We start from the raw sequence: 13,352 nt of genomic DNA, 5'->3' as shown, positions 1-13,352 counted from the left end.
AATGTAATACCATAATACTTAGTATAAGATCAAGCTGTAAGGTTAGTTAATTTGGTCAGACATTTAACACTAGCCTTATTTTTTTTAACTTTGAATATTAGATATTCTAGTCCTCACCTTGCAATATACTCCTGAAAATTATTTGTGAACATGAAGATGGATTAGTTTAAACGTATTACTTCTATGTAATGAGATAGCCCAAGTATCTGGCACTTTATCTATCCCTTCACATATACAGCTTAGCCCGTATTTCTTAGTTTTTACCTAATCCACCTCTGCTATTCCCAAATGGCTTTTTATGAAGACAAGTGTCCTCTATGGCCTAGGTAAAGACTGATGAAACTATTTTTATTATGACCTAGGAAATTATTCAAATGGAGCTCTCTAGAGGCATATGGTTGGCATTATGAATATTTTACAGAATCATGTCTGAAAATCAGGCCAACAGCATATACACACGGGGCCAAGTTCCACTCTCAGTTATACCTTGGCAACCACAATGATTTCCGATTTGGCTATGCTATGCAAGTATTTGTTTGGCTTATCACATACGTGTATTTTTTATCTTTTTTTTCCCTTCTTCAGCCCTGTCTTCCAATTTCCCATGTTGTTCTAATAAAGAGGACAGTTATTATCAGTGTGGAATGATTATTATTTGAAGACTACTAGCTGTGTCTCTGCTACCTCATAAATACAGGCAATAAGATGTACACAGGAATGAGGGAAAATGTACAGAAAATCATGCCTAGTGTAACAGTGCCTTTCCTCAGGCATCAAAACTGATGCAGAATGTTAAAGTCGCTTTAACCTCAATCTTTCTATGAACTCCATGCAGGAAAGAGCTCAGGGAAACCCACTGACTCCAGTGAGATGCCACAAAGATAAAGCACTTCTTGGAACTCACTGTAGGACTGGGACCTGGAGCAGGGCAAAAATAAATCAAAATATTATGTAGCCTGAGATTAGGAGACAAGTAGACAAGGGTTAATATTTCTCATTCTGATGTTTCTCCTCCCTTCTCTTTCTTGTTTTTTTTTTGGTAGATAAATTCTATTTCATTTGCATGATTTCTGTTTATAAATTTAAAGCCTTGTTCATAAAGACAAAATTTCATTAATTTGAGTAAGAAGGCTGAGATAACTCAAGACTGAAGTTATGGATCAGATGTGTGACCTTGCAGAGGGGAAAAATACTTTAAGAATTAACACAATAAGATATAAGAAAATATTCACAATGTTTTATAAAGAGAAAAAAATGCTAAAAATATTGGTACTTACCAGAATATCTTTTCCAGCCCACTTGCACTCATCCCTTCGGGAATGAGATACAGGCCAAACAATCTAAAGACACAGAACAAAAATCACGTTGTGTTATTTCATGCTTCAATAATCACAAATTGCAGACCAAATGCTACAGAGTGTCTTTACCCAGTTTCTCTTTTCCCCATTCTTTTCCTTATTTCCTTTTCTTCCATAAAATTTGATGGCAAAGAAATTAAATGATAGGAGCAAAACATGGATAATAGGAATCACAGTAAAAACAATCTTGAAATATAGTCTGTATTGTGAATCTCAGCAGCGAATCTTGAATACTAATGATAAGAGGGTTGACTCTCCATTAAGCGGTTGTTCTTCTACTGTTTCAAATCTGACATAATGGAATGGAGACTGAGAGCAAAAAATTGCAGATACTTACTAACAATAAATTGGATCTATGTGAAATGCAATCTCATGTTAGAGTTACAGCACCAGAAGTGAGGTGTTTGCTTCCTCAGTGTATCTACTAGTTCACTCGTTTATTAGATTTATCTAATTAAATAATAATAAAGAAGCCATGGTATTTGAAAAGTATCACACCATCAAAATAGAAATGTTTATGCTGTTCCTATAGAGCTACCCTAAAACAAGTAAACCTAAACCTAGGTTTACTGTAGTGTTTGCTTAGCAGAAAATGGATCTCACCTCATACAGAGAAAATCCAGAGACCCTCACAGTCAATTATTCATGTTTTTTTGAAAAGCTTTTAGGAATTACATATAGAATAAAACATGATCTTCCCATAAAATGCCAGGCTATTCATTTGGGAAATTCAGATAATGCAATATGAATAGCCATAAGTCTGGATTACAGCCTTGGTGTTCAATATAGTTTGTTAAAAGAAAGTAAAAGGCAAAGCATTCAAAAAAAGAAAAGAAAAAAGAATGAATATGGATGGCAGAATATATCGAAGGAGATGTTATATATGACATTTGAAAATACAGTTTGCAACAACGTTTTTAAATTCAAAATTTTCTTAAAACTTAATGAAATCCAAACAGCAATTAAACATAATAAGTCTATAAAATAAGGCTGAAAATTTTATGAGCATATTCTCTCTCAAAGGATTCCTGCTACTTCCTGTTTCTATTCACAGCTTTAAAATGTGCAGAGACATGTGAAAATTTAAATTTACTAGGTTGAAAAACATTAACCAAACTTCTGAGATCTCCCAAAAGGACTAGTTCAAGTTCAGTTCAAATTTTGGGCAAAGATTTCCATATTATGCAAACCAGCATTCTAGACCATAAAATGAATGGCTAGATGTTCCTTTTCCTAATTCTCATAGCACAATATTTTCCGCTAATTTGGTTTAAAAGTCAGCTGAATTGAACCATTTTTAATAGACTGGAAAGTCTGGCTTTTTGAGTTGTGCTCCTTTGGAGTCATATGATGCCATCAGCATTTAGACAGAAACCTTAGTTCTTTTTTTACATGGTAGAAACAACAACTGGTGAAGTTCGAGCTGAAATGCAGCACCGTTTGCATTGTGATTTTGATGTGTCTCTTCAGTGACCCTCCTGTCTTTAATAAGCAGATCCTGAAATTCTTTAAGCCTTTTGTCTATTTTTAAATCTAAAGTCTAAATTGTAAGTCTGTTCTTAAAGTCTGTTGCCAATGTTCAGTTCCATGTTACCAACAGCAATTCTTTATTTAATACAGTAATAATTGTATATAATTTCAAATGGCATTATAAAGGCATCTGAATACATAAGTATGCAAGACACAATTCCTCCCATTCTGCAGAGCTGTTTTCTGCAATGGAAACACCTTCTTTGCTTTAATTATTCCAGATGTTTTGCACATTAAGCTATCAATCCCTCAGAGAATTCAAATAAATAGCTAGTTTCCTTTATAGCTGCTCTAAAGAGAATAGAAAAGAAAATACTCAGTTTTCCTTTTATCCTTTTTCCTTAGAGAACACAAATGAATAGCTTGTCTTCCCTCTGAACAGAAAAACAAGGTATTTATTGCTATCATCTTAGGAAGCTAATAGTCAAACGGGCAAAAGGTCAGGAACACCAAGAAAAAAAAATCTCTAGGTATTGAAGCAATGGTTCTCTCATAAAACTCTCTGGATTTTAAAATGTGCCATCAAAATACTTAAATACAACAAATCAAACCTCCATCTCATTGTTTCTCTTCCCAGAATTTTGTCTTATTAAAATAAATGAAAAATTAAATGATTTATTTAGACTCCAACAAAAGAACATCACTGAACAATTTGTCAGCTTTTAATCTGTCACCAATATTTACTGGAAAATTATGCTTTCCATCAAGAATGGCAAGCTTTTATGGACCTATTCCTCTTTTCTTAATACTGAATCTATTTTGATTTGAAAGCAGCAGAAGCAGAGTGCCTACAAGTGCTGGGCTAAAGGACAGAAATCAACACTCAGACTCCCAGACAGCTTCTTTTTATCTGCAAACAAATACAGAGTAATAAGGCCTTTTTGTGTAAACTGCCATAATAGTTTTTTGCGTTTTTTAGCAGTAAACATGAAAGTATGTCTTGTTTGGGAAATAGCTGGATTATTCACTTATCATTTACTTTTTCATAGTCTGAAAAAAGCATTGTAGATTATACAGTCATAGGTTATAGGCTCATTATAAATTTCTCTTCATAGAGGCAGCAAATGTTTTTGTTGTAATAGTATTCCTGATATCCAAACATTTACTACATAATTCATACAGTGCCCAACATAGTCTGAGTAATAACAATTCTGAAATATTAAAAGTATATATTTACATTGTACAAAACACAAATGAAAGTACCTTTTGATATTCCTTGATGTTAACCAGGTTGAAAGAAAATATGTGATCCTTTGCTCCAACGTACAGCCGACTCCGTTCTTCATCCAGAAGGAAAGTATGGTAACTGGAGCTATTAACTAGTCCATTGAAATTTATTATATTGTTGGATTCCAACATTTCTGTAAGATAAAGGTGATACTTTCCTTGTTAATATGGTGAAATAAAATGCAGACTTATATTTTGACTTGTATGAATTTCATTTTAGGAATTTATATTTATGGAGTAGAAACCAGTGAAAGTGTTATGTACCTGGGCCCATGAACAATTTTATTTCAAGTACCCAAAACCAAACTGCTTGTGAGATTCAGCTCTGCACAAAGGTCAAAACATCATTGAAATCAATTAAAATTCTCTATGAGGTTTTAGGTGATAAAATTCTGTCCATGTAACTCATCAACTGTTGGACAAATTTCAATTTTGTTCAATCAATGAGATTTACAAGGATAAACCTGAACATGACCAGCCGATAAAAAACACATCTAAACACTAGCCTCCTACTTCCAGCATACAAAACTATTTCATACAGATCTGTAAGTTATGAGAACAGGGATAGGAATGACGAGTTGACGAGATAAAATAACAATTACAATCTATTCTTACATGTATTATTATCTTCCCAGCTCACTGTCACAGGCAGCATGGTGTTCCTTTTCTTGGAATTGTGTATTTATCCATCACAAGAATAAAACTAGAGAAGGTAACTTTGCTTCTACGCAAACCCAAGAGCAATTTTCTAGTTCTCATACTCCTCACAGAGCCACTGCACTTGCCAAGGACAGGAATTTTTTTTAAGTACAATGACCCACAGAATCCTCTTAGCTATTCACAAATGTTAACAAAGAGATACACATTTTCCTGAAACCGCTTAAAAATATTTTTTCTGTAAGATAATACAAACCATATTAGTATAAACTTTTATGAAAATATTCTTTATTCCTGTGTACCTACATTCATATTGGGACCAAAGCCAAACTATCTCTATCATTTCAAGGCATGTCCACACTAGCAAGTCATCGATAAGAGACTTTCCCTGTGATGACAAATCCTACACAGTTCAAGCCCCGACCTTGTGATGTACGGAGGCAAACACGCAGTTAGTTTTAGGAGGAGGAGCAGTTCTGTCGATGCCAGTGCAACTCCTCACACAGCATCCATGAGGACAGATGAGGAAGGGAGCGAATCGGAATCCAAAGGCTGATGGCTAGAGAGCATGGCCAGACCTTCGGGCATTTAACGTTTGTGTTAGCTCTGCCATATGTGCAAGCCAAGGACATGTGTCGCTTCTCTCAAAACATCTGCCGCACGCCTAGATGTCTAGGATTCGCCTAACAGTGCAGCTACCTGCTATGGCTTTTTGGTTTTCAGTAAGATCACTCCCATTTTCCACCATTACTCCAACTGATGAGTGAGTGTATGATAGCATCCCCTATGCTGCTAAAAATCAAGGTGAAGCTACTGTTAAAACAGAAGCTTCTGCTTAATTTTCTTTTTAACCTCATTTTCCTTCTTTTTTCCCCCTTCTTTTATTTTAACCAGAACAAGGAAGATGTTAGGTGGGGCTTTTTTGAACCTACTTAATAGTGGTACTTACGGTTTTACAGAATTTCATCACCTGCAGCTTAATAGTCCCATAGATGTTAAAACTATTTTTTACATTCACCTATATCAGGTGGATTTTGAAGCAGGCTGATGCTCTACAATGGCAAGAATTAGTACGCAACATATTCAAGGAAGGTAAAGATAATACTAAGAGTTGCATACCATTCAGGCTAGCTTTGCCCCAGTATTCTTTGCACTTATTTGGAAAAACTCCCTAGCACCAAAAAGAGTTAATTTAGTTAATTTGCATAGAAGTGTAGCAAAGTGTCAGAGCATCCGCTATATTTTGTTCCTTATTTTACATTTTTTCTGGCTAAATATAACTATACATTTGTATTATAGAATAGTTTTTAAAACTTGTACTGCTCAAGACTTAAGTTCTCATTCTTTTTTTTTTTAAATGTAACAAGAAGAAATCAAATCACCCCAAGCAGTCTTGTCAAAATAATTCTTCTGGCTTCCTGCCAAGTTCTAGAATTTGACTGTATTGTCCTCTAGTTCACTTATTTGCATTTTGTTAGAGACTTTACTAATTCTTTTTACATTGTAATGACTGATTCAGGTGTTGAATGTCGACTCGCTGAATAGTGAGTGATGCAGATGATTGATTGCTTAACTTGCCTTAGAACTCTCTTGGCTAGAAATGCTTTGCTGTCATCTGTATCTGATCATTTTTCTTATAATATAGCTGTCAAAAACCTTTGTAATTTTTTCATCTTTCTTGATTTGAACTCACATAGGTATGATTCTGCCCTTTGTGACTGCGACATAAAGACAAGTGTCTGCTGAAGTCAATGTTACACAAATGTAAAACTGATATAAATGGAAATAAGATCAGTTAGGCACACAGGTATCTGGTTTAAAACAAGCCTGATATGATTTTGCTAATGTAGAGTTCTAAATATTCACATCTACAGATGGCGATTGATGCTTCCTTTTCTTTCTAACATTCATGAAAAATGCCAGAGCATAACATCGGAGTCTAATGTTTATTATGGACAAGAGTAAATTACATCATCATCTTCACTGTTCATATGTCTCCACAGTATTAACTTAAAAGGACCAGGTGTAGCTGTGCGGGGAAATATATATATGTATTTTTTTCTTTTCATTTTCTGTGACTCTTTAGAGTATGTAACAATGTTAAAGGTAACACTGGTGGGGTTTTTTCTGAACTTGCAATTGAAAATCAAACTAAAAGCTAAATCCCTGTTGTCTTCTCTGAGATTAGGACACTTCTCCTGGGTTTTAATCCAGTATCCGTTGTATTGTCCCATTATTGACTTTTGCAGGAGATGACCAGATTTCCAGGGTCTATTACCCAAAAGATTAGGCCTAAGCATATCCCAAGCAGTGTATTTCAAATCATGTGAAATCAGGTTTCTCCTGATCAGGCATCAAGTTGAGAATATAGGTTGAGGAGAAAAATGTCACTTGGGTGCTGATGATTCTCTTTCACTATTAATTTAGTTAGGATTGAGTTACATCAGAACTAAGAGGTGAAAACCTAAATAATCTCTGCAGTTCCTCTGCTGTTTATTCTAAATTGTGTGTATTTCTCCGGTGATGAATATGGCTTCATATAACATTCTGGAAAGGGCTGTTGAAGAGCAAAACAATGGCATTTGCACAATCAATACAAATTAAGTATTCCACTTCCTCAAATTAATTAGTTTCAAAGTGTTTACCATCCAGTGGCTTTTAAGCATCCAGCCAGTGACTATCGCTGAGAGAGTGACAGAAACAGCAGTGACAGGGCACGCTCCCAGAAGGGCACTGACATCCATCATTTCTGTTAAATGTCAATCAGTCATGACGGCAAAGTACATGGCTGATCAGTGCTAAAATAAACCAAGATTTACAACAAGGATTGCATTGCAATGTCAAGAGGAAAATGATGAATGCCTTCAATAAGTCAATTAAATTAATACTGTCTACTATACATACCCTAATTCTTTTCCATTTTTTGTTGTCATTGTTCTTACTAAAGGTTGGCATATCCATGACCTATGAGACAGATAATGGTTGCCTGTACTTAAAGTAATTTTTTTACTTCCTCTGTACTTTGTCCAGTTATTTTTATTGCAAAGATGGCAACATTACTCCACCAGATGTTGCAGCCAAGCACCATTTCTTCAGTAATTGCTTAGAGAGCATTTTCTTATTTCCTTTTGACACATCCTCAGCTGTAGTCATCCCTGCTGTTTTGAACAGGAATGAATGAACCCTATAAAGCTAACTACTGCACATTATGACTGTAGTATTGTCTATAAAATGCTGTATGAGGTAGATTTAGAGTAAGTGGTGATATTTTGAAGGTAATAAAGACTTCATTGCTTTTGTTATTGGTGCTTACTTCCCACATTTATTATGTGTTGCAGGTTACCAAAACAAATGGTTTGAAATGCACTGTGTCTTAAAAACCCATCATATTATAATGAATTTTCACTTGTGATGATCACTGAGGCCAGCTGGATGTTGAGTTTCTGAAGGTTTCTGAAGGTTTGCGGGCCAGATTCTCCTACTAACCATTTCACTTCTACTACATTTAATTCACAGTCCTGACTTGCTTGCTTCATCTTATTCTGCTTTCTCTGCCAGTGTCCAAGCTTCAAGTATTTGACCTTTTTCAATGTGCCTTTCTGTAGACTCTGCATGGCCTTTCTTCTGTTAACTGATGTTTGTGTTGATCCAGTCTGACTTGTGTCAGAACATTCACTTTGCCAGATAAATGCTGGCAAATTTACAGAAGAAAACCAGTCCCTACCTCTTGTCTTCCTTTTAATACATGGATATTTAATTTGCTAACGGAATCACAACTTAATAGTATGTATACACACAGAGGACCAAATTCCTGCAGTGAAATCCATGGAGATATGCATGCACAAGGAATGTAGATTTGGCTTATTTTTATGACACTTTTTTCATTAAAGAATAAGCCAGAAAACCACAGCTAAAGCTAAGATGAATACAATCAGGCAGATCCTGAGGTTTGCTTTATCCATGGTTGGTATTCCACTGTAAACCTTGTTTTATGTCTGTGTTCCTTCAGTGGAGTTTGTCAAGAGGAGAACATAACAAAAGAAAACCATCTTATTTTTCATTTACGTACTACCAGTCAAACTATATTTTTAGTGAGAGGGAGTTTGTCTGTGTTAGAAAATTTGTGAGCTTTGGCCTGCGTTCCTGTTACAGACTTCACAATAACATGCCAGACAAGATTATTTTTGTTGATAAAGGTCAAAGGGCCATATAAATTTCTAGAAAAATGAGAGGAAAGGTCTCCCAGTTTCCTCACTAGGATTCAGATCTGGCTCTGTCCTATTACTGGTGACTCTGCAGAGTGACTTGATTATACAGGCAGTCCTGCTTGTCGTAACACGTTTGCGAATCAAATGAGTGGGTTGTTGGTTGCACAAAATTCTCGACCTTCATTCCTTTGCCAGCAATGATAAGATCTCACTGTATATCTCCTAGCAGTAGATAAAAGATGAGTCAATGTGTATTATGCCATCAAACAGTGATTTTGCTGAATTGTGAGCAATGCCTCCCACAACGTCATGCTAGAACATTTCCTTCTTCTCTCGCCAGGCTTTTACTTTAGCTACAGAGTATCAGGTGGCTGCATGTTTGCACATGCATTTGTTGCTTACACAGATCCATATTGTGCCTGTTCTGTATATCAGCATGTATATCTGTCTAAATAAACCTGGGTATAAATTAGTCATTGCTCTTTGAGTGATTATTTGCTGAATTCTAAGATACTAATTCTACCGTACAAGGAAAGAAGTGGATACTTTAACTTTCAACCTCTCCCGTAACTTCCCTCTTTTCTTGCTCTGACTGTGGATGGTGAAGTCAACGCTGTCAAACAGGAAATCAAGACAGCTTCCTGCAAGGCATTAGACAGCACCACTTATTTGGCAAGACCAGGGATGTAAGCATGGAAAAGGCATCAGATTTGTTGTGAGTCTGTTCCCCATCCAAAAGCGACAACAGCTGTCATGCACACAGAGGGATGTTTCATGGGTGTATTTCCATGTATTATAAAAGTTGACAGGGTCCAACTCAGATGCGTGCTTGTCAGATGTCTGAAATCAGGTGAGCTTGACCCCATTCCAAGTTTAATACTTAGTAACGTGGTCAATGGCCTGAAGGATAACAACTTTTTTTTTTCCCCCTCCAGGATTTGACTGTTTTATACCTCAATTACTTTCTTTCGTCTACACCTCAGACATCACTGGAACCTTAGGATTTAGCACTTAGTGAGGAGAATGGTTCATCCATCCACTCTAAGAAAAAATAAGAATCTTGCTAACAGTCTTTGGTATAATTCACACTTCTACAAAGTAATTAATTAAAACAAAGGACAGCTAATTTATCCATTGTTTAATATTTGCAACAATAATTGCAGAAACCTTCGTTTTGTTACATCTTTTACTTTAACTGGTCAGGTTATCAGTCCTGTAGTAACATCCAAACTGTTCCAACATGTCCGAATTATTTTTAGCAATTAGCATTTGATTTCATATTAGGAGCAGAAGAAGAAAAATATGGAAAATTATTTTTAAAAAATCTCAAAAACTTATGCTTTCACATAATTTTAGAATTACATAGCTTGGGAGTATCAGAAAATGGTCATTTTTATCTGAAATTATACAAAAAACAGGTTTATAAAGTGTATGTGATCACATAGTGCAATAAGTGGTTTATCCATTTTTAGAAATGTAACAAGAAAACTTTTGTAATCAGCACCTTTGTTTTTTTGCTACACATGAGCCAGATAAACTTGAAACTACGCAGCATTTGTTGTTGATGGCAATTCAGTGTTATTGTAATTTGAATGAGATAAATCACTTGAGAGAAAAGGGAGGGTTATCTTATCAGTAATCAAAATACAATTGGAACAGAGCCTCTCACAGCTGTTCAATCAGTCCTAGCTTTCATCCTCTTCATCTACCTTATCATAACAGTTGCCAATCACCTGGTTTCACCAACTCTACTGGAAGGAGAAAAAACAGAAGCATTTTTTTTATTGTAAAACTTTTGTTTCTGAGAGAATGTCTAGTTCAGAAATATAGTTCAGGGAACAATGTTTTCATTATAGTTTATCAATTAGAAATATCTAGGACAAGATATACAGTTTTTAGTGCACTCATGATGTAAACCAAGCATTTTAAATGAAACACTCCTGCCTACCTTCCACTGCAGCAAAGAAAACCTGAAGGCCATGAGTATAGTTTGATTAAAACCAGATACTTGGAAGGAGGAATGTTGCACCAATGTTTTGTTTCAGTTGCACCGGCATAAGCATGGACTCCTTTGACTTCAAAATACTGATGCATATGTTTTTATACTGTAAAACTGAGAGAAGATTTTAGCTCATTAATGTCAGCGCTATTTAGCTACATGACAGCCCTTAAAGTGTTCTTGATTTGAATAATTGAAGGGGTCACATGATATTTCAAAGACATAAAACATTTAGATTTCTAAAGCCAACCTGGTTTCCTTTTACTATTTGCATTATTTGTCCTTTTTGTCTCTGAAAGCGATCCCAGATTATCTCTATTGCACAGTTCTCTCTTACGAAACATGAGAAACCTCTGAGCTAAACAAAGACTTGTAAAGCTTGACTTCATATATTTGTAAAATTATTGTAACATCCCATATTATGAATTTGGCTTTGTGAGAAAGGTTATGGCACATATTTAACTGTGAACTTTACAGGTATTTAAGCACAACATTATTATAAAATCATAAATGATAAATATAATATTTTTGTGTGTGTGATGAATCAGCAGAAAAATATGATGGTGAAAAGAGACCAGGATGTGGTTTTACTAAGCAGTTATCCATCTAAGGGAAAATTTATCTGGCTTAAGATTTGAGTAGGTAACATCTTTGCTACCTCCTATTTGTATTAGTATAAGGAATGCTCAGAAGAAATAACAGAAGTGATGCATTGCACCAATGACCCTCAGATATTAAGGGCAACATCTGTAATTCTCGAGGTTTTCTAAAATGTAGCAATGTAATATGGCAAAATATTGAGCTAGTAAGAATGGTTTCTAAACATGTTAACTCAAACAGTAGAAACACGGTAGGCATATTAACTCAGCCTTCTGCCTTGAGTAATATATCCTCAGTGAGCTTGGTAAGCTCAATGTGGCACTGTATGACCCTAAATTGCACCATCTTCTGAGCTAGCACAGGTAAACAGCGAGCTAAATCCCATTCATTAAATAGCTCAGTTATCAGATCTAGTTAGCAGTTCATCAATTCTCAACCATTTGTATGATACTGTTGGAAAGTAAGTCTTCAGTGAGCAGAACCGGTACTGGCTATCAAGAAAGTGAAATTGTAGGTAGCTGTCACTTCAAGGATTACCTTATCTTTAAACAGTGCCATCCTTGTCTCATTAAATATCACATCACAGAGGCATGAACACCTTTTCAATGACTAGCAGCACAGATAGTTATTTTCCCAGGGCACAAATGTATTTCATTTGGCCAAGCAAGTATAAGATGGGAAGACTGTCATGTCCTATCCTCCACATAGCCTATCCACGTGTTGGGTCCAAGCATAGCATGGAGCACAGATTTTACTCACTGGCTGTTCCTCAAAAAAGCAAGATACAGATTTCCAGTTCATGAACTTTTTCTCACAGAACAAAAGCAAAGCAGGAAAAGAACAGTTGCTCTATAGGCACACCTACTTGCTCAAAATATTGACCATGCTGCAGTATAAACACACCTGAGCTAGCTTGAAACTCAGTCATGTACTTGTAATGTCTAAAACAACTGGCTAAGAAACCAGCAAAGATTAATTGATTTTGCTTCTCATCTAACTGCGCCTTGATGAAGCTGCATATTGAATGATTAGGGTGTTACATCAGGCTAAGCAGGCAAGCTACTTTGAAGTTAGCTCAGAGAATATGAGTATACTTTATCATAATCATGATAATGAATGAAAGTCAGGTATGCTCAATGCAAAGACAAAATGTCTACATGCTGGTTTTTGTACGAGTACAATTTGAAAAGTTTTTAAAGTCAGTTTCTCTTCCAAAAAACCATTATTTCTGAAAAAAAAACTTCTCAGGTGAAAATAAAACTGTAGGTAATGTCAAAACTGTCAGGATGTTTGGGGACTATTAAGCAACAAAGTGCTTAAAATACCATGATGTTTTAGAAAATTCCTTTCCGAAAAGCTGGCCTAGTGAGAAGGTCAGTTCATTTTTTTCTCATTCATCTCTTAATGACACAGTCCTTTATCCTAAATTCCTAACAATTGAACCTGAACATCCAAAATCCAGTCAATGTCTTTACAATATACATACCATGGACAATTAGGAAACAAAAGTAACAACGTTGCCAATAAGTGTATTGGAATTTTAATTTTGATTTAAAAAAGCCCTCCTTCTGCAAGTGTATACCTTCTTCAGGGCAAAGAGTATTAAAGATTTTTCTAACTCTTAAAGAAATCTTGGTTTCAGGTACTAAACCAATGTACTTCAAAAACAAGTGAGCTCATTTTAAAAAAATAATAAATATGAGTTTCTAAGTTTGTTAGGGATATCAGGGAAAATTCTAAAAAAGCCCAGTGGTTCTATTTTCAAGTGTGACT

At 35.4% G+C, this 13,352-nt stretch overlaps 1 protein-coding gene across 1 annotated transcript in view; it reads right to left on the bottom strand.

The window, feature by feature from the left end:
- Nucleotides 1-13,352, bottom strand: part of SEMA3A (semaphorin 3A) — a 177,766-nt gene that overhangs the window by 122,447 nt on the left and 41,967 nt on the right. The window contains exons 3-4 of the mRNA XM_068400555.1: nt 4,092-4,249; nt 1,278-1,340 (exon numbers count right to left, since the gene is read on the bottom strand). Coding sequence (XP_068256656.1) covers nt 1,278-1,340; nt 4,092-4,249 — 221 coding nt within the window. The remainder of the gene's footprint in view (nt 1-1,277; nt 1,341-4,091; nt 4,250-13,352) is intronic.

Source organism: Nyctibius grandis, chromosome 5 (assembly GCF_013368605.1).
Source record: "Nyctibius grandis isolate bNycGra1 chromosome 5, bNycGra1.pri, whole genome shotgun sequence".
Classification (NCBI taxonomy): Eukaryota; Metazoa; Chordata; class Aves; order Nyctibiiformes; family Nyctibiidae; genus Nyctibius; species Nyctibius grandis.
This window is presented reverse-complemented; position numbering and strand designations above follow the sequence as displayed.